Source organism: Oncorhynchus kisutch, linkage group LG18 (assembly GCF_002021735.2).
Source record: "Oncorhynchus kisutch isolate 150728-3 linkage group LG18, Okis_V2, whole genome shotgun sequence".
Classification (NCBI taxonomy): domain Eukaryota; kingdom Metazoa; phylum Chordata; class Actinopteri; order Salmoniformes; family Salmonidae; genus Oncorhynchus; species Oncorhynchus kisutch.
This window is the reverse complement of record NC_034191.2, coordinates 37,961,600-37,988,815: the sequence shown is the minus strand read 5'-3', so window position 1 is coordinate 37,988,815 and position 27,216 is coordinate 37,961,600. Positions and strand designations below refer to the sequence as shown.

General features: G+C 41.4%; 1 protein-coding gene across 2 annotated transcripts in view; it reads left to right on the top strand.

The window, feature by feature from the left end:
- Window positions 1-27,216, top strand: part of LOC109909368 (limbic system-associated membrane protein) — a 1,000,013-nt gene that overhangs the window by 497,233 nt on the left and 475,564 nt on the right. The window contains exon 1 of one of the 2 annotated variants that reach the window (XM_031795983.1): window positions 23,641-23,908. The exons of the other annotated variant lie outside the window; for it this stretch is intronic. Within the exon in view, the coding sequence (XP_031651843.1) occupies window positions 23,845-23,908 (64 nt within the window). The 5' untranslated portion in view covers window positions 23,641-23,844. Of the gene's footprint in view, window positions 1-23,640; window positions 23,909-27,216 lie in introns of those variants that run through there. 2 annotated transcript variants of the gene reach the window in all.

Genomic DNA, 27,216 nt, shown 5'->3' with positions numbered 1-27,216 from the left:
TTTTCTTTGAAGGCAGCATTGAGAGAACAACTGTTTTATATACATTATTCAATATATGCATTCCGAGTATCCTGGATACAAGGTACAACACTGTGAGAGACATCACAGCCTACTCTTCTTTAACTCACAATTGATCAACTTTTCATTACCTTGTGCCTGCTCTATAAATATGGAATCCAGCGGCATTTATTCAGTGAAATGTAATAATTTTCTGTATTGAAAAACCATTGGAGCAGAAAGAGCGCTTTATAATTACTCTTCTTGAACTAACTCTTGTAATTCTCCCTCCCTCTCTGGCTTATTTCTTCCCCTTAGCCTGATTGCTTTTCATTCCAGGCGGAGAAGAGCAGACAAATCCCAATAGTCTAAAGCATGGTGACAGGAAACACAGCTCTGTGACTTAACTTGAAACAGGGAGCCGAAATGGCCGCCAAGTAGCGTTCTCTGTGTATTGGGGCATTGACTGAGTCTGGAGAGCTGTGTGAAACTGTCTAACTGTTGGAGCTGCTGCATGGGACCGTTGCTGAGACCAGAGGCAAAGTGTCCAAGTATAACAAGAGCAAAACATTCATTAATCAAATGCTCTCAACAGAGTCAGAAATAATCAACTGGACTGGGAACCATGTGACCGAGCCCACTGAAAATAGACAAAGGAATGCTTTATGGACGACATAGAATAAGTGTTGCAACTGAAACTGGAGCTCCAACGGTCATTAGGGGTTAACACATATGCTGAATGTATAAGTATGATTCTAGGTCATGTGTTTCTCAGGCTCTAAAAGTTCCTAGTTCCTAGTTGTTCCAAAGCACATTTGTTTAACCTTTGTGATACAATTTAACCATGGCTTTTGTGTTTATTGATGAGGTTGCTATATTAGCAATGTATTTCACATACGCAGTATTTAAATCAAATTCCAGAATTACAATGATGAAGAGATCCATCAGCTAGACAGGAGACTAAAAGCCCATTTCAAACCAAAGGCAGCTGAAACCTACTTTTAGGGCCTTGAGGTAATGCATTTTATGTTGCCTTTTAAGTCTTAGACTGACACAGTCAATAAAGTGATTTAGAATAAATTCACAATATTGTTTACATGAAATCATGCACCTCCAATCTAAAACCTTTAATTTGAAACAGTAATTTGAAGACAGCCATCTTTAAACAAATAAATATATTTGTTTGATTTAACGCTACTTTGACAGTGAGGGAAAGATGAGGAAACAAACTAAAAAGTGGGGTTCAAAAGAAAGCAACAACCATGAAGTTTTCCAGCGAGCTCTCACTTGAGGTGGATGATATGTTGAGAGAAAAAAATAATCACCATCACAGTACGAGCAACAGAAGTCAGTGAGATAAAAGAGAAGTTGCCTTCTGGCTGTTTTTAAAATGGCAGGCCCATGAAAGCCTTGTCTCTCGAAACAAAATGGGTACAAAACATGCACAATGACATGGACATAACAACAAACAAAACCAAGATTTTTCAATGATTTGATTGTACGTTAACGAGCAGGAGACGGTTGGGAGTCAGGTACACGTCTATTTCATGGTAATGGAAAAGTGATGTTGTTTCATGTTTTTGATTTGGAAACTTGTGATTGATTTTAATGCCCAGTGGGGTTTCTAGGTTTCTACTCCGAGTTAGGAAGCCAAACAACGTTCCTATATAATGCAGACATACAAATGAATGTTACGTCATCCAACCGCACAAGCATCCCAGCATAAGGCCCGTACACACTCAAGTTTTACCACTGATGTACAGTACAATGCATTTGGCAAAATGGTTGTGATACAACAGAGTTTTTCTGCAGACAAATGTTTACACAACCATTCTGGAGACACCACACAATGGTTGTTCAGACAAACTCTCTTACAAAAATATCAGTTGTATCACAACCATTGTGTCAAATGCATTGCACATCAGTTGAACAACCTGTAAGTTTGTTCAGTGAAGATCTCCATTTGTATTTTTTTGTATTTGTATTTTTTAGGGATCCCCATTAGCTGCTACTCTTCCTGGGGTCCGAACACATTAAGGCACTTACATTACATATAAAACACAAGATAAAACAGGGGCGGGGGCATATGCCTTATGGCCAACGTGACATGGTGTGAAGAAAGAAACATACAGGAACTCAAATCCTTCTGTTCACCTGATTTAGAATTCCTCACAATCAAATGTAGACCGCATTATCTACCAAGAGAATTCTCTTCGATTATAATCACAGCCGTATATATCCCCCCCCAAGCAGACACATCGATGGCTCTGAACAAACTTTATTTAACTCTCTGCAAACTGGAAACGATTTATCCGGAGGCTGCATTCATTGTAGCTGGGGATTTTAACAAGGCTAATCTGAAAACAAGACTCCCTAAATTGTATCAGCATATCGATTGCGCAACCAGGGGTGGAAAGACCTTGGATCATTGTTACTCTAACTTCCGCGACGCATATAAGGCCCTGCCTCGCCCCCCTTTCGGAAAAGCTGACCACGACTACATTTTGTTGATCCCTGCCTACAGACAGAAACTAAAACAAGAGGCTCCCACGCTGAGGTCTGTCCAACGCTGGTCCGACCAAGCTGACTCCACACTCCAAGACTGCTTCCATCACGTGGACTGGGAGATGTTTCGTATTGCGTCAGATAACAACATTGACGAATACGCTGATTCGGTGTGCGAGTTCATTAGAACGTGCGTTGAAGATGTTGTTCCCATAGCAACGATTAAAACATTCCCTAACCAGAAACCGTGGATTGATGGCAGCATTCGTGTGAAACTGAAAGCGCGAACCACTGCTTTTAATCAGGGCAAGGTGTCTGGTAACATGACCGAATACAAACAGTGCAGCTATTCCCTCCGCAAGGCTATCAAACAAGCTAAGCGCCAGTACAGAGACAAAGTAGAATCTCAATTCAACGGCTCAGACACAAGAGGTATGTGGCAGGGTCTACAGTCAATCACGGACTACAGGAAGAAATCCAGCCCAGTCACGGACCAGGATGTCTTGCTCCCAGGCAGACTAAATAACTTTTTTGCCCGCTTTGAGGACAATACAGTGCCACTGACACGGCCTGCAACGAAAACATGCGGTCTCTCCTTCACTGCAGCCGAGGTGAGTAAGACATTTAAACGTGTTAACCCTAGCAAGGCTGCAGGCCCAGACGGCATCCCCAGCCGCACCCTCAGAGCATGCGCAGACCAGCTGGCCGGTGTGTTTACGGAAATATTCAATCAATCCCTATACCAGTCTGCTGTTCCCACATGCTTCAAGAGGGCCACCATTATTCCTGTTCCCAAGAAAGCTAAGGTAACTGAGCTAAACGACTACCGCCCCGTAGCACTCACATCCGTCATCATGAAGTGCTTTGAGAGACTAGTCAAGGACCATATCACCTCCACCCTACCTGACACCCTAGACCCACTCCAATTTGCTTACCGCCCAAATAGGTCCACAGACGATGCAATCTCAACCACACTGCACACTGCCCTAACCCATCTGGACAAGAGGAATACCTATGTGAGAATGCTGTTCATCGACTACAGCTCGGCATTCAACACCATAGTATCCAAGCTCGTCATCAAGCTCGAGACCCTGGGTCTCGACCCCGCCCTGTGCAACTGGGTACTGGACTTCCTGACGGGCCGCCCCCAGGTGGTGAGGGTAGGCAACAACATCTCCTCCCCGCTGATCCTCAACACTGGGGCCCCACAAGGGTGCGTTCTGAGCCCTCTCCTGTACTCCCTGTTCACCCACGACTGCGTGGCCACGCACGCCTCCAACTCAATCATCAAGTTTGCGGACGACACAACAGTGGTAGGCTTGATTACCAACAACAACGAGACGGCCTACAGGGAGGAGGTGAGGGCCCTCGGAGTGTGGTGTCAGGAAAATAACCTCACACTCAACGTCAACAAAACTAAGGAGATGATTGTGGACTTCAGGAAACAGCAGAGGGAACACCCCCCTATCCACATCGATGGAACAGTAGTGGAGAGGGTAGCAAGTTTTAAGTTCCTCGGCATACACATCACAGACAAACTGAATTGGTCCGCTCACACAGACAGCATCGTGAAGAAGGCGCAGCAGCGCCTCTTCAACCTCAGGAGGCTGAAGAAATTTGGCTTGTCACCAGAAGCACTCACAAACTTCTACAGATGCACAATCGAGAGCATCCTGGCGGGCTGTATCACCGCCTGGTATGGCAACTGCACCGCCCTCAACCGTAAGGCTCTCCAGAGGGTAGTGAGGTCTGCACAACGCATCACCGGGGGCAAACTACCTGCCCTCCAAGACACCTACACCACCCGATGCTACAGGAAGGCCATAAAGATCATCAAGGACATCAACCACCCGAGCCACTGCCTGTTCACCCCGCTGTCATCCAGAAGGCGAGGTCAGTACAGGTGCATCAAAGCTGGGACCGAGAGACTGAAAAACAGCTTCTATCTCAAGGCCATCAGACTGTTAAACAGCCACCACTAACATTGAGTGGCTGCTGCCAACACACTGTCAATGACACTGACTCAACTCCAGCCACTTTAATAATGGGAATTGATGGGAAATGATGTAAATATATCACTAGCCACTTTAAACAATGCTACCTTATGTAATGTTACTTACCCTACATTATTCATCTCATATGCATACGTATATACTGTACTCTATATCATCGACTGCATCCTTATGTAATACATGTATCACTAGCCACTTTAACTATGCCACTTTGTTTACATACTCATCTCATATGTTATACTGTACTCGATATCATCTACTGTATCTTGCCTATGCTGCTCTGTACCATCACTCATTCATATATCCTTATGTACATATTCTTTATCCCCTTACACTGTGTATAAGACAGTAGTTTTTTGGAATTGTTAGTTAGATTACTTGTTCGTTATTACTGCATTGTCGGAACTAGAAGCACAAGCATTTCGCTACACTCGCATTAACATCTGCTAACCATTTGTATATGACAAATAAAATTTGATTTGATTTGATTTGATTTACATCATACAACATTATTACACCACTACATATCTACAATACGAAATGTATAATACCACCATACAACAATACCACAATGTACATGTGTGTGTTTGTATCTTTGTGTGTGTCTCTTCACAGTGTGTGTCTTTTACAGTCCCCGCTGTTCCATAAGATGTATTTGTACCTGTTTTTTCAAATCTGATTTTACTGCTTGCATCAGTTACCTAATGTGGAATAGAGTTCCATGTAATCATGGCTCTATGTAGTACTGTGTGCCTCCCATAGTCTGTTCTGGACTTGGGGATTGTGAAGAGACCTCTTGTGGTATGTCTTGTGGGGTATGCATGGGTGTGCGAGCTGTGTTCCAGTAGTTCAAACAGACTGCTCGGTACATTCAGCTTGTAACACTTCTTACAAAAACAAGTAGTGACGAAGTCAACTCTCTTCCACTTTGAGCCATGAGATATTGACATGCATATCATTAATGTTAGCTCCCTGTGTCCTTTTAAGGGCCTGCTGTGTTGCCCTGTTCTGAGCCAATTGTAATTTTCCTAAGTCACTCTTTGTGGCACCTGACGACACGACTGAACAGTAGTCCAGGTGCGACAAAACCAGGGCCTGTAGGACCTGCCTTGTTGATAGTGTTGTTAAGACGGCAGAGTAGTGCTTTATTATGAACAGACTTCTCCCCATCTTAGCTACTGTTGAATCAAAATGTTTTGACCATGACGGTTTATAATCCAGGGTTACTCCAAGCAGTTTAGTCACTTCAACTTGCTCAATTTCCACAGTATTCAATACAAGCTTTAGTTAAGGTTTAGGGTTTAATGAATGATCTGTCCTAAATACAATGCTTTTAGTTTTTGAAATATTTAGGACTAACTTATTCCTTGCCACCCATTCTGAATCTAACTGTGGCTCTTTGTTTAGTGTTGCAGTCATTTCAGTCACTGCAGTAGCTGACGTGTATAGTGTTGAGTCATCTGAATACACTGACATACTGGCTTTACTCATGTCGTTAGTAAAGATTTTTAAAAGTAAGGGGCCTAAAAAGCTGCCCTGAGGAATTCCTGATTCTACCTAGATTATGTTGGAGAGGCTTCCATTAAAGAACACACTCTGTGTTCTGTTAGACAGGTAACTCTTTATCCACAATATACGTTGCAGGGGGTGTAACACATACGTTTTTCCAGCAGCAGATCGATAATGTCAAAAGCCGCACTGAAGTCTAACAAGACAGCCCCACAATCTTTTTATCATCAATTTTCTCAGTCAATCATTAGTAATTAGTTTAAGTGCTGTGCATGTTGAATGTCCTTCCCTATAAGCGTGCTAAAAGTATGTTGTCGATTTGTTTATTGTAAAATAGCATTGTATCTGGTTAAACACAATTCTTCCCAAAAGTTTATTAAGGGTTGGTACCAGGCTGATTGGTCGGCTATTTGAGCCAGTAAAGGGGGCTTTACTTTTCTTGGGTAGCGGAATGACTTTTGTATCCCTCCAGGCCTGGACACACACGTTCTATTAGGTTTAAATCGAAGATATGGCAAATAGGAGTGGCAATATAGTCCATTTGGTGTCATTGTATTATTTATAATGTCCTGTTTCCTTGATACATGTGCATAAATGGGAAGTAGATTCATAAATGGAGAGCAGTTCATCCCAGCTTTGTATTGAAGGTCTCAAATCTATTCTAATAGCTATTCAAGGTGTCTGTGGGTTTCTACTCATCTGTGACATTTGAATACATCACAACTCACAAGTGGTCTGCTCTGGCTTGATCTCAGCTAGCTACTGGAACACATGAGTGCCAAGGAGAGGTGCTTCATTATCCACCGTCTGCTCCAGAAGCTTTAAAGTCCAATAATAAATGAATAACTGATTTCAAATGCAGCAGCTGACCTGTTGATGAGTTAGTATTGTTTCATATTGCCATGATTCAGTCTTCCATATTGAGGACTAATAACAAGCCAATGCATAGACAAAAGAGTTATCGGACCCTTTTTTAAATTTTCACCTAAAATTACATACCCAAATCTAACTGCCTGTAGCTCAGGACCTGAAGCAAGGATATGCATATTCTTGATACCATTTGAAAGGAAACACTTTGAAGTTTGTGGAAATGTGAAATTAATATTAGAGAATAAAATCCAAATCATTTTTTTTCATCATCTTTGAAATGCAAGAGAAAGGCAATTATATCACTTAGGAGTCTAGGCACAATTTAGATTGTGGCCACTAAATAGCAGCAGTGTATATGCAAAGTTTTAGACTGATCCAATGAACCATTGTATTACTGTTCAAAATGTTGTATCAAGTCTGCCCAAATGTGTCGAATTGGTCAATTGATACATTTTCAAGTCCATAGCTATAGTGAACATACAAAAATGATATGATAAGGGTATGTTTGTATGATTTTCCAAATAACTAAATAGGGAGTTAATTTCAGTTAATTTCAGTTGATTTGCCCATAAAATGGACAATTGCACACATGCCCCTATCACTCCTATTGATGTTTAGCTAGCGATGGCTAATGTTAGCTGAAGTTCCTTAGTGGCTGTTTAGAGAAAGTCGAACCGGGGTTAGGATGGACATGAAAAGGGATCTCAGTAAAAACGAGCCATACAGTCAAGTGTGTCTGGACACGTCATCCACAACTTCAAATGTATTGGTTGAATTAACTTGTCCTTAACTAATTCAATATTCTCTTATTCTGTTAGAAGCAGCCAATGATCGTTATCCCCACCTCCCATCTCAAAATGAAATACTATAGACACATAGTTAGTATTGACTTAGGAATACTCACACGTTGCAGAATCGGGTAAACCTCAAAGTGCCTCTGAGAGGCCACACACATTATGTTACAAACCTGACTGGAAAATATTGACTTCCCATTGTGTGGTGAACCAGAGCTAATTAACATCAGAATAATTGTGATACTTCTTCTGGAATGAGGATTTATGGGGCGCTCTAAGAGAATAACAAACGCCATCTACGGCGATAGAATACACAGTGACAAATTTAATGAAGACGTATGGACTAATATTTGACAACAGTGTCTGCCATTTACATAAGCTTCCATATTAATAGGCTGTTAGTCAGCATACTGATTGAAGGAAGGTCGACTCCTGTCCGACTTTACAGAGCCTGAGAATAAACAGCAGGAGAGCGGAGAACAAGTTCAGCCAGGAGATGTTGAAGGTGAACGAAGAAAGGTGCTGGTGCAGGGGCTGGTAATCATGGCAGAGCAGCTGAGGGACACGACAGGCTCCAGAATAAATCTGGTGACAAGTGCCATTCCCAATTACAGTCCCCATAAACAGCCTGCTAATTAGTGTTAGTGTGTGTGTGTGGATCCCAGAGAGGCTGATATGTGGGCTAGCCACTTCAGGGACCCTGATAACCTATGACACCAGAATAGAGCTCCCCCACCTGACAAGGCCACAAATCTGCAACGGCCCCCTCTGACAGTGGTATGCACTCCATTTTTCCTACATACACATACATATGTGGCTGGACGTACACACACACACATTAACACTTTTGTACTCTCGGTGTCTCCCATAATCTAACAGCCTATACATCCACAAACAGCCTTTCAGATCTATGTCTTCTGTGTACACTGCCATGACCCAAACACATGGATGCTCACACAATCTCCCCTGTAAACAGACCCAAACATCTGTCGCTCTGGGATCCAAATCTATCCACATCAGTTAGCCTTGGCACTTTTGTTTACTGAGAGGAGACCTCAAACAAACCTGTCATAATGCCAGGGAAGATATTAACGGCCATCCATCTTAACCAGGCGATTAGCACGTCAGACAGTGCCCAGGCATGACTGTTGACACGGGCAGAAGAGACATGCTCAGCGGTGGCGGGTGCCATTCCCTCTGTGTGTGGTCAAAGCGGGCACGTTTCAGAAAGTCACATTGAGCGCTTGATGTAGGCAGTGACACGGCCGGCCTGCATCATTAAGGGGGACTTGAGGGAGGGCCTGGTGATGTGCTTGTCTGTTATCATTAGTCACTTGACTCTGTTGGCTCCTTCTCTCCCATACAGAGAGAGACTGAAGTCTGGCCAGTCTCTGAGGCTTAGTATGTGTCTGTGATAAACACACAGCTACTGTAGCATCAACACAAAGAATCAACCTTGTCATTGACAGGAGGAGCATGCTCTGGGCATGTGTTTACATCCTTACAAACTCAAACACATGCTGAATGTGGATGCATACACACACACACACACACACACACACGCACTTACACTCACACACACACACCTACACACACCTATACACCCACACCCACACCCACACCTATACACCCACACACACACACACACACACACACACACACACACACACACACACACACACACACCTCTGAAAATATATGTATAAGTGTAAGCCATGCTTTTAGTCACACGGAGCTTACTGCAGAAGGATTTACAGTATTTTACACCTCGCTAATACTGCCCATTTAGCTAATCGCCTGCAGCCAAAATCAACCATTGCTAATGTCACTGTGGCTCTGTGGGAAGACTGAGGGAGACAGTCTTGTGATGACTGAGTGGTGACAATCTCCTCTCTCTCTCTCTCTCTCTCTCTCTCCTCTCTGGGCGGCCCATGGTTTATGAGGTGTGACAAGAGGCAGACTGGGTCACTATTAGAGCCATTGTCAGTTACTAAGAACTCGGTCCAAATGGTATGAAGACACCCCAGGGTCTGTCATGGCAGTGGCCTAATGGCCCCTCAACAGCCATGTACAGGTTAACTACAATACCTATAATTCAATCATGATCAGCCAAAGCAGCCTCATGCACAAATCAACATGGCGGGAATGTTCCTCAGGCTATTTCAGCCCCACACGACATGCATAAATTCATAAAATGCTTGCTGTGGTATGTTGCAGACTGTATTCTCCAGTCGATATACTGCTTCTTTGACTAATGGGGACAGTGGAGCTGGTCCAGATCAGACACACTGACTGGCTGCACAAGTCCCTGTTTGAAATGTGAGGACTGTTTGGGAGTTTATTTAGGGAGTGTCTGAATAGTCTGGGTTGATATGTATAATGGACACAATGACTGGGCAGTCTTGATGTGTCAGTCATGGTTGAATTATAAATAGCCAATAGGATATCGGACCGCAATAGTTCCGGGTAAATGTATCTACGATTCAGTCAATGTATGAGGCATGAGTAATTTAAATGACAGCTCTATCATCAGCAAGCAAAAACAAATTAAATTGCTAGATGAAAATTTGGAAAGGCCAAACTTTTGTCTCTATCTCTGACAGTGGAATTTAGTTATATTTGTCCGTAGTGTATTATCATAATCAACCTTCTTTACCCCGTTTAAGTAGTCCCGTTTGACTTGAGGAATCAGATTTCTTTAGGAAAGAGGGTTTAAGGCAAGTTCTGCATAATGCAAACTGAAATGAGTAAGGAGCTCGCAGACCAGCAGACTGCACGGATTACACAGACGGCTTGTTGCTCTTGTCATGAAATATCTAATTGAAAATCTTGACTGTTGGGGAGTGCGACACCCTGAGACACAATGGAAGTGTCTGATATTGGATTGCAGACTTCTAATGATTGCTTTGTCAGGCAGGATTGGATTTCACTGAAAGGTACACGGAGGACTGTACTTAAATAACTCTTGAGGCAGTTGAACAACAGCTTCATCACTGCATTTATAAGTTCTCTCCATTGGAGCAGGCAGCCACACTTTTATTACGATATGACTCGACAAGTGTGCCCGTTGTTACACAGTGATGGTAATAATTTAGCATAAAAATAAAAACTAGTAAGGGATATTGATTACAATAGTGTAGTCTTAAAACAAGTGGGAAGGCCTAACAATGACAGCAATTAACTAAAGTTGCTGATTAATCGGCATTCTGAGACCATCTGGTATCCCACGGCCTTACAATAACAGTGCTGACAGTAGCTGCTGCATTAGTTTATCCACTTCATAAATTCAGTCTGACGATTTCAACTCTGTGTCAAACGACCTTTGTGCATTCAGAATGAGCTGAAGTCCTTGAAACAAGTATCAGTCATAACACTATGGATGCATTGAGACTAGAAACAGTTTGAATATTTACAACAGTTTTTTGGGCCACCAGACAATGTTCCCAGGTTTCCCTTGTGTACAAAGGAGCTCAGGCGGAGAGGGTTGAGCAGGTTGTTAACCTGAGAGCAGAGGTCGAGAAAGTCCATCTGAAGTCTGTCTGAGATGAAATGGAATGGAGTAACATTAGATGGGATGAACAAATTCAGCACAGGAATGAACAAGACTATAGTTTTGGAGAGATTGCCTCTAAGATGTCCCTAGAACTATTCAACACTGTGCAACAAGGATCTTTGGAATAATTCTATTGTTGCTCTTCACAGAGATTTGCATTGCAGAAGACTAGTTACTTAAGAATTCATCATATATCTACCGCTGCAGAGTGACCTAAGAAACACTGGCTGCATCTGAAATGGCACCTTTCCCTATATAGAATCTGATCTATCTATATAGATCAGATCAAATTCCTGGAACAGATCAAATGGTTGATATGGTTTGTTACATTTTACAGCAATCTGTAATGAGGAAGTTAAGTTGACTTTTATCTGTCTAAGAGAACTGAAATAATTCAAAGTGACATGTAATCATATTACATATTAAGATATCACTAAAATAACTACAGGTAGCTCTTAGCCAACATGGTATCATTAGTGATATTTAACCATTGTAGTTACTGTATGTCACCTGCGTTGACATTACTTATGGTGAGATATTACTTATGTCACAATTAAATTGCGATAGACCATTCAAAGGGAGACAGTTCGTAGGGTTCTATCTTGACAGTTAACATTGTGAAAGGGTTAAATCATTGAAGCTATGGAGGAAAACACAGTTGACCATGTCTGCCCATAGACTTTTAGTCTGCTCACCTCTTCGCCTTTGGACGTGACCTATAGCTATAGTCAATCTGCCCTGGGTCCCACCCTATCCATGCCCCTGTAATCCATTCCCCACTTCCCTCAGAGGAATCTCAAGTGAAACTCCATTCAGTGAAAAACAAAATCACAGCTGCTAGGTCAAACAGATTGGTCACTTCATCTCCCACATAGCTTTCTTCAGCTTCTATTTTCTTTCATTGTATCATTAAATACAATCCACCCCCTACACATTGCTTTTCTCCCGAAAGTATTTTTCTCATTAATCTTTTTACAAGATATGAGAATGAGGAGAGAATGTTCAATCTCCTCAACTCCAGTGATATATCATACAGTATGTGGGTATACTCTAATGTTGTGGTAACTGTTAGCTCATTTATTTTTCTTTCACTCTTCCTTAGCTAGTGGAAAGGAAGTAGACAAAATTGCAAATAGACACAATTCCACTTTGATTGCATATTAAAAGAGAAATTGTCACGTTCTGACCTTAGTTCTGTTATTATATCTTTGTTTTAGTATGGTCAGGGCGTGAGTTTGGTGGGCAGTCTATGTTGGTTTTTCTATGTTGGTTTTTGAGTTCGGCCTAGTATGGTTCTCAATCAGAGGCAGCTGTCAATTGTTGTCCCTGATTGAGAATCATACTTAGGTAGCCTGGATTTCACTTTTGGGTTGTGGGTGTTTGTTTTCCGTGTGAGTGTTTGGTCCACATGGTACTGTTTTGTGTTTTGTATATTCGCGTCATCGTTTGTTGTTTTGTTCGAGTGTTCTATTGTCTTTATTAAAAAACATTACGGACACTTACCACGCTGCACATTGGTCCTCCGATCCTTCTCGCTACTCCTCCTCAGAAGAGGAGGACGAGAACCCTTACAGAAATGGGCCATCTAACATTTGTCAGTGTTGTTGAGATGTTTAGCCCAGTATATGCTATGATTCACTACCTTGATTCTTGCATTGAACTAAACTTTCCCTCCAAACTTACGAGATGAGACTGCATTTCTGTTTTGCAGTTTTCCAAGAAAAAACACTACATAATATCGTCATCTATACATTTTTCATGAATATGGAATGTTTCATCATTTAGATAGAACAATCAGGCTAGAAAATATAAATTCTCCAAATGCAAGGCTATATTAGTGAAGCTTTATGGGTTTATATCATATTGTTTGAGTTATGCTTGGTAAATTAAGTGTGCATAGAAAGATGAAAGTGTTCTGGATAGGGATCCCTGTACAAAGTCTTACCAAATATAATCTTACCGATCCTGTCTGAGGTTCAGTGTTCATTGTTGTTTATCACTGAGGGGCAGACATGTAGCTGCTGTAAATTGCTGAATTGAACAGATTTCACATTCAAATGCGTCAGACAGCAAACGGAATGTTTCCCGAACAGTTTGTTTCGAATCCAGACACACCAAGGTCTTTACTTTTCACTGTAAAAACAACAGACTACATTGAGTATTTTTTACCACCACCTTTTCATCAGAAATAGTTAACTAATATACTTGTAATACTTATTGAATCATTCATTTTAATTGTCCGCACATTCAGCTGTGGCAGACAGATATAGAGAGGGTCCACAATTGATGTTGAGAAGCTTTCCCCCCTGAGGAACATAATGATACCTTACATTGACTTCTTAAAAAAGTCAACTTGATTACCTTCAACCCCTGACTGACCTGGAGGGAAAACATGTCTTTGATAGAGCTAGAATCTAACTCTGAGTTGAAGTTCTCAGTCACATTCACAACCAGTACAGGTACATCTGTCTATCTCTATCTATCTATCTATCAAGTCCACCACATTACAGAGAGCTTAATCTCAGCTTTAAAGAAGTGATTTAAGCCAGGCCAATGACCCATGTCTTCATTCATTGGGCTGACATCTTTACAGGCCCATTGTGCCCGGCACTTCCAATCAGTCAAACAGCGGTGTGGGATAATGCCGTCTCCTGGTTGTATGGGAGACACTCAAGTGGAGTTCATTTCCTGTTTGTGTTCACCTTGTTTCTATACTTCAATGGTAAGCCCTATATACACTACACCCTTGTACCACTTGAAGACAGGATTGTATAGAGAATATCTTTATACTATCTTTATATTACATAGACCCTCATTTAGGTAACATTATATTCCTATCCACATCCAACATCCAATATATCTCTATATCAGGAAAGAGTCATTGAAAAACATTGGCTTTCTTTTCCAGCCAACTGGAGGTCATGATGAGAGGTGACCAGAGCGAAGAATAGAGAGAGGTTTTTGCCTTTGCATACTAGTCTATTTTAAAGGATTAGGTGTTTGTTTGCTGCAGGGAGATGTAGATGAACACAAATTAAATCTTGGTTTTGTTTGAGAATGCGTGGGCGGATCATTTACATCCTCCCATGATCCCCCACAACCAATTTTCTGGGTTGTCTGATATTTCAGGTGAGCTGACCTCGAAATACTAAACGATGAGAAAACAAAGCATATTTGAAAAAATCATGTCTCTACTGATTATGTCAAATCTGACTGTTACTTTTCTCTATCCTTTTCCTCTCTTGGCGACGAGATTTCAATTTGTATTTCTTTAGACACTGATGTCTATGATGGTTAAATACGAATTAGAAAAACAGACTAAAGCACTTAGGAGTCTTCATCTGACTGACAGAAGATAATGGAAGGTCTCTGTGACGTGGTCGTTATGTTAAGGCTATAAAAAACTGCAATTATAAGCATTGTCATTGACTGACACAGGCACTGGTCACAAACATACAATGAATCACTGCTCACAAAAATGTTTTCGTGGATCAAGTAGACCAGTTCCAGGAGGTATGGTTTACGATTGAAACCCTCCATTGAACAATATACTGTGGCACAGTCAGTGTAATTGTGTTTCACTATATTGATGCTGTAATGCGCTGTGCACAGACAAAATAGCTGAAGTAATATATTTTGATGACCCAAGTATAGAGAGCGAAATGTGAACATAAAAAAAACAATTATGATTGACACGAGCCTCCCTCTGTGCTTTTCTTTCTTCAAATGCCAATGCTTTTTTTGCTATGTCCCTCACTGCTGTAGCCAACAGACATTCTCTATTGAATATTTTGTTTCTTTTTTTTGTCTTTTCAAAAATAAGATAGATCTAAAGATGCAAGTCTCTGCCTTCTCAGTCTCTATCTTTTCCCTCTGCCAGGTCTGAGTGTTCCTCTTCAGGCTGGGCTCCCTAGTTAGCTTGTTTTTTATCCGTATGCTTCTCCTGTTGAGCAGTTATGCATTTTCCTTGCTTTGGTCTCAATCGCACATCTGCAAAAATGAAATAAGATGAGGTGTAGAGTTTCAGTTCTCAGCTGCCAATTCCTGAGATGGAGTTTCAGTCATGTACACAATCCGTCCCAGAATCCATTTCAAAACCTTTTAGTATTCGTTTTGTGATCTTCCACAGATAGAGAGCGATTGTATTGAAAAAAATATTTGTATAATGTCATTTTAGCTCTGCAATGTCAATAAAGGAAAGGGATTTGACATAGTTTTGAAATGGCAACTATTCCTCTCCACAGTATACCTTTCAGGAATGGCTATTAAGATTGAAAATAACCCTAATTTATATTATAGTGAGTGTTGAAATTGAGCCTGGGAAATAGTCTGGAAAAATGCTATAAAGTAGCTACCTTCCTTGTGAAATATGGTTACGCACATTATTGAATTACTTTTCATATTACACCCACGATCTTCTTTTCCTTTGAGTTGATATTCCGTATAGCTGTTATAAGTGGGAAGTCTCAATCTGACAAATCACAGGATGCACTCTTCCTTTTAGAGGTTCATTTCAGAAGCCATTGACTTCCTTCCTGGCAGAGAACAAGGACAATGGGATGATTGAATAAAATGGCTATGAGCTGATCCTTTCTGACACCTTATCAATGTACAGGCAACAGCACTTTATCTGTCAGTGAGGAAAAAGGTGTAAGGGGTGCTGTTACAGGGGGAGACTTCTAATAATGTTCCCTCTATCTTTCACCTCAATGAATAACACAACGGATTGAGGGATGTGATGCCCTCTATTTCCATGTAAATTGTGCTTGTTTACAGCAGCTTAAGTTGATTGGCTGAGATACAGTAAGGTTGTTGATCAATTGCCTTGATGGAAATTTGTGTTGCTAAAAGTCGAGTATGTTTCACAACTGGCTATGCACCTTACAGGGCTCATACTTTAGACTAAAGCAACTAGACACTGCAAAACATTAAACTGGATGGGGCAATGGTTAGATACAGCCAGGACAACAGTTTTAATGGGCGGAACTAGGTTTCTAACAATGGGACTTTTAACTTTGAGCATATATTTGGGGTATTCTCTAAGGTTTGCTTGTTAGAACTCAAAACCTCTCTTCCAATTTGCCTTGATACACTAGAATGATTGCGCAATCCCACTCGGCTGGGGAATATGGCTAGCATAGGCAAGGCTGCTTGAGAGCTGTCCAGGGTCCTGACTTCTCTAGCCTCTTTCTTCTGGTGGTGCTGAACAGACAGCTTGACTTCTCTGCATGTTGATCCACACCCTCTACATATACAGAATCTGGACTAAGGTGGTGCCTAGCATGGGTCAAGGAGAGACTGTTTATAGTAGTAAAATACACCAAACTAAACTATCATAAATGTTCAATAGCATAGGGAGCAGAAGAGGAAGTCCTTATCTGGTTGTTAGCTTAGCCAGATATCCATTCTACAGCCCATCAATGATTTCCATATTTTGCAGTCCATTGTGGAAAAACAAAATTTCCCTATTTAAACAGTATGCTACTTGTGATACAATTATTGTCTGTCATCCGCTGCAGATCAAGATAGGTTAACCCTGAGCGTGCATGTGCCCGGCCCGCCACAGGAGTCCTGGCTAGCCAAACCCTCCCCTAACCCGGACGACGCTGGCGTAATTGTGCATCGCCTCATGTGACTCCCAGTCGCGATCGGCTGCGACATAGCCCGGGATCGAACCCGGATCTTTGTTGATACCTCAAGCACTGCAGTGCATTAGACCGCTGCGCCACTCGGGAGGACCCCAAATGTTATACTTTATTAGCAATAGTGTCTCTATTGACTACTGTATCCCAATAGGCACAAATTGACTAGAAGCACTAAGGAAAAACAGGATACTCCATACGAGGTCACAAAGGAAACATCCTCCATAAGACATGACAGAATCAGAGCTGTGTGTCTTCAGCACGAGCATGACTGATCTGGAGACACAGCAGTTCAGAATGTGGGCTAGCATGCATCTCTCTCTCTCTCTCTCTCTCTATCTCTCTCACTGTTCTTTCTCTCTCCTCTCACTCTCTAACTCTCTCTCTCACTCGCTCTCTCTCTGATGAGGGGCTGATTCCCAATCTGGAGGAAACGAAAGTGTTCCAGTCCAGTGTCCAACCCCTAAAGACAGCGGTAGTCTCAATGCATCCTGTTCATGACGAATTACCTGTCCAAATGCATCCCATTCTCACAGTCAAGTGCATCTCCAAACTCTACAACCAACCCTGGGATTATGGTTTCACAGAAATACAAATGTTTTCTGTTACAAAAGCTTTGTCTAATGGCGGGTTTAAACATAATTAGCTCAAAAGGATTTCAATAGCAGGAGGATTAGGGTTTTGACAAACCTTGGCTATAGGCTACAGACACAATGTTAGCTAAATGAAAGAGAAGAATGCACATGAAATTGCTATGGTAAAATATATGACTGTCTGTTTTCTAGAATGTAGGAATTCAGACTTGAAGAACCTTGGCTCCAGAGAAATTACTGAAGAAAAGATGCTACACATCACTCAACGTATTGCTATGGTAAAATGGATGGCTGCCTGAATGTAAGAATTCACACTCGAAGAACCTTGCACATCTCACGTATCATATGGTGCATCCATCAATGCTTTTATAGGGAGCAATGAGATGTTGTGGAGGTCTTACAGCAGGTCTTACAATGTGATTAAAGGTTGTATCATTGGACGGTACCCAGGTGGCTCAGAGAATGTGATACCGCTCCCATTCCACAGCCCTATGTGGAGTATCCCGTCATTGTGTACGTCAAGATAACCTGAACATTGTCTTACATTGCATGCACACCCCGTCGTGCAGTCTGCATAATATCTCTCAATCAGATACCAAGTCGACTCATGAATTGTTCATGAAAGGATATTTGCTAGGCCAGGCATCATTTACATTGAATTCACAAGAAGTGTTCTTTGAGTCTATATTCTGACTCAAAGAGAAATGTGGCATTTCTTTGGTCATGTAAATCTTGCATCTTCTTGGCAATATACAAAATTCATAATACATGAGGTATTTTTAGATCCTTATTTTGATGTGTTGTGTAAACTGTACTCTCTCATCACCTCGTCATGGTAAACTGGGATTCTTTTGAACCATAGACCGTTCCTATATGTTTGTACCAAATTTTCCTGTACATCTCCCTTGCCTTCCTCATGAGAGGAAAACATTTGAGCATTCCAATGTGGTGTGTATTTTTTTCAGTTGGATAATTCGATTTGATTTCCTATGGGTACCGTATGCAAGGACACACTAATGTATCACACTACTATTGGGTATGAAGAACAATATGGATGCCCTGGCCCCTGGGTGCCATTAGCCTGGTCCCAGATCAGTTTGTGCTCCCGAGTGGCGCAGCAACTCTGTGCAAGAATCCAGGCTGTATCACGTCCAGCTGTGATTGGGAGTCCCAAAGGGCGGTGCACAATTGACCCAGTATTGTCCGGGTTTGGTCGGGGTAGGTCGTCATTGTAAATAAGAATTTGTTCTTAACTGACTTGCCTAGTTAAATAAAGGTAAAAATATATATATACAGTGGGGAGAACAAGTATTTGATACACTGCCGATTTTGCAGGTTTTCCTACTTACAAAGCATGTAGAGGTCTGTAATTTTTTATCATAGGTACACTTCAACTGTGAGACGGAATCTGAAACAAAAATCCAGAAAATTACATTGTCATATGTCAGCAACATACCACTCTACATCCCACTGTTGGCTTGCCTCTAAAGCTAAGCAGCGTTGTTTGTCCTGGTTGGTCCCCAGGGCAGAGATTAGGGACATTACCCTGTGTAGGGTGTCGTCTTTCGGATGGGACGTTAATAAACAGGTGTCCTGATTAACTTTGGTCACTAAAAGATCCCAAGGCAGTTGTCGTAAGAGTAGGTGTGTTAACCCTGGTGTCCTGGCTAAATTTCCAATCTGTCCCTCATACCAACATGGCCACTTAATCATCCCCAGCTTCCAATTGGCTCATTCATCCCCCCCTCCTCTCCCCTGTAACTATTCCCCAGGCTGTTGCTATAAATTAGAATGTGTTCTCAGTCAACTTACCTGGTAAAATAATAGATAAATAAAATACAATGAAATGTCAAACATGGGTACCAGACTGATAGCACAAACAGATATGGGACCTGGCTAATGGTACCCACGGAATCTTTATTGTTCAGTTGTACCCAACGTTAGTGTGACGCATTAGGGTGTTGTTGTGTACAGCACCTGAACTTGGTATGACAAGGAATGTCAAGTAGTGGCAAGATGGCACAAACAGACAGTTACCCAGGTTAGGGTGCCATTTCATGTCAAATCTAACCTAAATTGCTGTTTCCTGCAGTATAATTTGATAGCAAGCTGTGTAGTTTATGTCGTAATCATAGCATCCCAAATCATTATGAATATGACACAGGTCTCATACAGTAATGGCATGAATTAAGAACCATCCTTAAGGTTGTTTTTTTTATAAAACATACACATTAGAATTGGAAATACCATCAGATATTCACTAGACTGAATTGGGATTAGATGCTCCTGTGAGTCTGTCTCATTTATTCTGCTTTCAATCAAAAGACTAACAGGAGTAAGTCCTGTATGTGTCATGGCTAAATGTTGTGAATATTCTAAATGTGATCCATAATATTCAGTAGGAAAAGTAGGAAAAATACTGTTTTTTTTTTTTTTACAGTAACTGACAATCCTTCTAAGTATTTTTTATTTGAATTGACATGTCCCTTTCCAAAGATTAGTAATAGGAGGATTACAGGCCTGTCAGAGACACTATCCCAGTCCTAGGAAGAACAAAGTGTCTTTGAAAGAGCCTCAGACGACTTACATGCGTCTCTTCCTCATTGCTCTCTGAAGGGGTGTCTGTGGGAAAGATTTAGCCTGATCACAGTAGCCTTTTATGTTTAGTGCCACTAGTTCTGACAGAAGGAATGTGCTTTCAATGTGCAGAAATCCAGTGGCTTATTTTTCCATATGTCTTTCAAACAGCACTGAATACTCAACTCAGAGTTCATCAAGGCTATCGATCTACTCTGGACTAACATGTAGTGCTCGACTGACTCCACGTTAATTCGTTTTTCCTTAATGTCTAACTTGATGGAATTGTCTGCATGCAGTTTCAGGCTATCCTTATTCCAATGATTGAAGTAGGCTGTGAAGGAATTGCTGCTGAAGCCAATTATAATATGGAAAAACCTACTGTAATTTGTCATTACTCAAAGATGAATATTTGGGGAAGCATAGTCAGTGAAAAAGTCTTAAGATAAATGGTCTTAAAGAAAAAAAAGCCCTTAACCCTCTATTGAGAGTTCCTTTGAGTCGACTCAAAAGCCAGTTCCACTGCTTTTCAGATTCTTCACCTAATCAGGGACTGATTTAGACCTGGGACACCAGGTGTGTACAATTAATTATCAGGTAGAACAGAAAATCAGCAGTACTCTGGACTCCTGCACTATGGCCAGTCTTCCACAAGTCCAAGCATTTTGTTCACACCCCCTCAAAAAGTTGCCACTCAAATTGCATTCAGGCATTCGTCACACTGAGCCTGTATTTGTTGTGAATTGTATTTATTTTTATTTTACCTTTATTTAACTAGGCAAGTCAGTTAAGAACAAATTCTTATTTTCAATGACGGCCTAGGAACAGTGGGTTAACTGCCTGTTCAGGGGCAGAACGACAGATTTGTACCTTGTCAGCTCGGGGGTTTGAACTTGCAACCGGTTACTAGTCCAACGCTCTAACCACTAGAGCATGGAAGAAATGTGGAGGGACCAACAAACAAAAAAATAGTAGACACTTTGGGATTTTCTGTCCGACATTATCGGATGGAGCTAATGCTTTATCCACAGCCGGATGAACGACAACAGAGATGATTGTCCCAAAGAAACCACACAAACAGTCTTTCATTTGACGGATGCAGCTCATCTGAATGTGTCCATCTGTTTTCCTACAGCTAGGTCCCCGGCCTTAGAGGGGTAATCGTGGGAGGGGCTAAAAATATTGTCCTGCGTTTTTGAGACTATCCCAATCATGGCAGATTTTTTAGAGATTCTTCTGTCCTATTTGCGTTCAAAGAGAAGGTTTTGGTATTTCGATGAGTTTTTAAAATCAGCTTTCCTCCAAACAACAGAGTACACAGACTATATAAAACAAATATTTAGCTTTTTAAGGCAGGCACTATATTAGCCCAAGATGTACTCTTAATGAGCCTACCATCACTACTTAATCCTTAAAAGTCTATTGACTCACCCGTGTAACATAACAAAATCCGTCAGCTTAAACTCGACATATCTGTTTCTTTGCATGGGCTGCGTCTCAATTCACTACATCCGCCTATGTCGGTCTTCCGCATCTACAGTGGAAGGTGCCGAGCTATAGCGATTTTTGTCAGACCACGAGACATCTCGACATCTTCTGTACCGTCCGAACGGTTTGGCCTGAAGTCGGCAACGCAGATGTGCCAACTTCTGTCTGTGGTGTCAGAAACATTTGGGCTACAAACTAAAACCCCACTTTGGAAAGGGGATACTGTCACAAGTGTTCTCCGTTTTGCTCAACGACCCCCACAAGCGTCACGGGACTCGTCCGAAGGTAACCCATACAAATGAATGGAAGTATGGAGTTTATACTTTTATCTGCACACAGATAACAGGCATTGCCATGAGAAACACACTATTTCACACATTTCACATTGTCACATGGCATGTATGGGTTGAGCAAGCGAGCTGTGGCGGCCTCATGGTTATTCACTGCGACCTGCATGTCTTCAATTAAATATCCCAATGAAATGACAAACCATGTGAGAGGTGTTGCTGAAAGAAATAATTAATACAGACATTTGAGAATTATGACAATTGACAGCCCGTTGCTCATACATGCTGCTCTTAAATACATTCTAATGGGGTACCGTTTGGCTTTGCATGCTAGACTGCAGGGATCTCATTGATTACTATGTCAGATAGTAACAGAAATACTATTCAGCCTTGAATGTGAATGGTGTACACACAAGGGTTCTCTAGCAGAACATGCATCCTGAAAAGCTTGTGGTTCACATGGTGGTGTATAACAGGTAGAGAACAATATTCAATAATGTGTTACGCATCACATCCAGACATCCTCCTGAGCCACTTTTGTTTTTCTTTTCCATTATTGAAGCTGTAATGTCTTTGGCATTCATACTTAACAAATGACTAGGATTTGAGCATAATTGAATTCAGCAACACCAGTCATTTAGCTCACCAGGGTTGACAAGAGGAGACTGAGCTGTGGAAGAGGGAATACAACGGCACGTTCAGGCAGCATCTGCTTTCATTGCCATCACAATAAAATCCAGGAAGATTCAGGAAGAAAAAAACAATGCTTGATTACAAACAAAGACAGGGTTGCCACGCTGAATGAATATGCAGGATTCGTCTGGATTGACCTTGCTGTCAGTCGTGGACATGTACAACGGTAGATGAGAGGACCGTATTGGGCTGGCAGTAGAGAGAGAGAGAGGGATAGAGCATGTTAAAGAGGAAACACTTTCCCACCCTTCCTGTCCCCTTCTCCCTCTCAGTCCTCTTTCTCACAGGCCATTTTCTAGTAGGTAGGCCCCCTGGACTTTGATTAGTCTTGTGTCTTTACAAACAGCCTGCCCTCACCTTGCCTGCAGGCTGAATGAAGAAGTGTCTTACCAAATGTCACTATTAGTATTCCACAGACCTTTTTCATTGTTTTTTTTTTACAGAGGGTAGCTAAAGGTCATTCCTCTCTTGAGGACTGCTGTGTGGCTGGTTAGGTGTTGAAGGGTTATTTTGAAAATAATGGTATTGTTATCACAGGTTGCACATCACATGCAACGAGAGAATCAATCTGGATTAAGTTGTTGTAATAACTGTAATTGTGTGCATTTGTCCTGATTTTGTAGTGGCCTATGCATCAGAGAGAGCTGGAAGTTTTTTATTTATTTTCACCTTTATGAAAAAAGTAATGGAAGTAATGGCTGGAGTAGCTACATTGGTGTTCATAGGCAAACTAGATCATGGAAGCATGTACATGGATCTAGACACTGAGACACACATTCATTAGATTATGTCAGATGTGAAATCATTAATCAAATTTAACAGGTCATGTCAGATGTTATGCAATGTTTCAGAATGCTATTCTTGATGACAGGCACTCGTGTGACCTTCGATCCATACAGCGTTGCTTAATTGTTTTATTTTTACAAAAAAATCCATTGAACAATAAACACAGATGGAACATAGGCTGACTGGTGACTCCCCCGTTCAGCATGAGTCCGTATCCTTATCAATAATCAGAATATGATGTCCAACTTGTGATTTTCTAGGTACTTGCTTAACCACTAGGTGACAGTGACGACCAGGAGAGGCAAGCGCTGAAGCGCACAACTATTCGTGATTTCAAAAAAGGCTGCGTTTAGCACACGAGCACTTGAGATGTATAGTATAGTGCTCTGCAGCATTAGGACATAGCCTTCGAGCTATACGCCCTCTGAGCATCATTTCTACCAAAAAACGATACTGCCTGCTCACGAAATTATTGCAAGAGACCTGCACTTGAAATACATTGACTATCAGGAGAGGTTTTGAAGCAGACGAGGACAACATGAATTCCTTCTGGATACACACAATTTGGATACCGGGGTTCTTTTTATTCTTTGGATTTCAAGGTACGTGTTGCATTCTATTTATTTTTTGATATAATTATGTTGCTTTAGATTACCAGTCACATGACTCTTTTCAGTTTGGAGTTACAGAGGAATCCCTTTTGTGTTCTTACGCCTGCTGGGCGTCTGCTTTTGAAGCTCTGATCGGCTACATCTGGTGTCTTCTACTACTTATTATTTATACTACCCCGTATTTATGACTTTCACCCTTGCCTATTAATTGCTCTCTTGACACACTGTGTAGTTATGCACATATAGAGAACTAGGCTACACTTACACACACGCAGAGGGGGAGATATTCAAAAGTACTTGACAGCGATACGATTCAAAGTGAGTGGGGTGGCGGAGGACACATTCAGTGGCGAGAGTTCATGGGAAATTGCTCAAGCCACAAGTTTTTAAATGATTTCTTAAGTGACATGTCGTCTGCGATGTCCCAGCTGAGTTTGAATCTTGTTGCAATATTTTTTTCTGTGCACCGCTTTGTGGTTGTATAATTAATGATACTCATGTCTGTCTGATTTTGCTAGCTTTCGAAGCTGATGGCTTCATCTGTCACTATAGCCGACTGAAAATTCTACTTTGTGGGGAGATCTCACTGTAGCTTAATAATTATCAGACAGGTTGGTTGAAGTTGCAACGTGGTGCATTGTCAAGTGACTTAATTGATACAGTAACCTAAATAATGATACATAAGTGTCTAATATTAATTTATTCAAGCTTTAGTTTACAATGGGAGTTGCCTGAGAATACATTTAGGCTATAACGTCGTCAGGGTTTGGTTCGGTGTCGGCCTTCATTGTAAAAAAAAAAAAGTATATTTTTAACTGACTTGCTTAGTTTGAGAAAGGTATTATATTTTTTTTTAAATCAGAACTATTTTAAATTAAATAACAACGACCCTGGGGAAGAGTTGCCGAGCGAAGGACAGTGGAGGGGTTGAATGAACCAAGTGGGAGCTAGTTCATTCATCCCCAAATAGTATTATGGTATTGGAAATAAGCCAGGACCCCTATTTTCACAGAGTCAGATCTTGGGTGCTATGTCTCATTCGAGGGATGGAACCATTTGAAGGAAGTGACCTCACCCCAATCACTGCCCTGGGGCATTTGGGTCTCCTTTAGACCAGAGGGAAGAGTTTACCCTACTGGCCCTCCAACCCACTTTCAGTAGCTTTCCATCTCCCATATAAGGATCAACCAGGCCCATCCCTTCCTAGTTTCAGACAGCTTCTTGTGACGGTATGTGCAATACAACATCTACACATAACACCAATAGGCCTCCATTGAACAGATTTCTGGGGTTGTACTAAGGTAATGTGACTCATGCCTGGGCACATCTCTGATGGCCTCATTGCAGCATCCCACTATTATCACTAATGTAGCAAATTCGATAGTTGGCCTGCACAGGATTTGAACCGACTACCTTGTGGCTCTCAGTCCAACTTCGTTTTTTATGCTGTTGCCAAGAGGTTCAGTGTTTTTTTTGGGTGTTCTTGATGATGGCCAATGACCCCTGTGTGCAGACTAATTCTAATTTGGTCAAATATTGTCATTGTGACATGACTAGTGAAATCATTTGTTAAATTGGGTGATTCTAAAAGGAGTTGTGTGTTCCGTTATGGTGTGCTGTCAAACCCAGCGCAGTAGTTAATAAACAACTCAATGGGGCTTCATTTGAAAATGGCTTTGAATGAAACCACAACATTCGGGGCTTCCAGCACTAACTTATGAAATGTTTAATATATTCTCTATGAAATGCAATGCATGATTTGGCCTTATCATGACAGCAGAATGTATGTTATAAGCAACTGCCAGGGGCTGTCATATGAGGTCTTCCTAACACTAGCAGGACTCTACAGTGCAACCCTTTTACTCTCATATCTGCCCAAATATTTAGCTGTGCGAGTTGTAATTTTATTTAGGAGCAACAGTGCACCTAGAAAAATGAAAGATTCTAGCTTTAATATCTAAAATATTTTTCATTTTACTCCTACATTTTCTTTGTGTGCGGCTCCGCTTTTCAACTTAGGCTCACACGTGCTGTGGCGCACACATGGAACCCCCAGCAGGAGAGACACAGCAGCATTTTGACATTGATCTCCAACAGAACCCTGTATGTTTAACCAGTCTGGCCATGTCTCACGCCTTGGGGGCGGTGTCATAGGTCGGTGGTGTTGACCACATCGGGCCCACCTCGCTGGCCCACTTTTCCTCTTCATCTAACTTTCAATTACCCTTATTAGTCTATTAACATAATGCTAATTTGTTTAATGAATTGGAGTAGGCAGGGAAAGATGCTGCTCTAAATGCCCATGGTTCATTTCTCTGTGGAGACTAGTAATGAAACTGCACCATAGATTACTATCGTAGTCAGGAGAAAGTCTAGTTTTTAGTATGGCTCCTTCATATAGTGTGTGTACTATGTTTGCTCTTCATAGAGCACATATACTGTGCTTTCATAGCTCATACTATACAAAAGTAGATTGTCCCCTTACAATACTATACATTGAAAAAGAAACATGACTTCTCAGTTGAAAAAATAACAGTTTGGCCTTGTGCCATGCATTGTCTTTCTTTCTTTTTTGGTTCATCCTTTTCTGATGGAAAGTATTAGGAACCTTGAGATACAGAGTTGTTTAATGGTGTAGATGCTGTTAATCTTTTCTGAGGAAAAGACATGGCATAGCTGTGGATATAATTGATTTCTTCATATTTTTCCAGTAATACAAATAATTGCCTTTCATGTGGTGATCAATGCACACTAGGCCCCTGGGAGGAACACGATTTTGAAATATGCTTATTTGAAGGAAAATAGTGCCATCACCCCGGAAACAATAGAATGATCCTTAAATAACATCTGTTTGGAATGGACTCGAGCTGTCCCCAAAACAGCCTTGGACGGAGAACTAAGAAACATTACCCAATACCCATGAAATAATCCTCCTTCAGAATATCAGGTGCATAGGGAATACACACTCATTCACAAATGAATTGGAAAGATTGATCTGAACAGTCCGATTTAATTAATTAAATTGGAGGATTTGTATTGATGCTCTCTCTCGCCGGGCCTTTCACTGGAGTCCACGATGATCTCTCTTTGGGGACTAGTGATTTTCCTCCCCACGCTGGAGTCCACAGACTCCCTCTATTTAAACTGATCCGACTGAATTGACTCCAGTGTGTTTTGTTGGGTCTTCCTGTATTCCAACCATGTCTCTGTGGTTGGTTGTAGGCAGGATGTGCTGGGCTTGTGAATTATGTAAATGCTGTGCTGTGGCCACAGGAAGGGAGAGAGGGAAGCAGAGACAG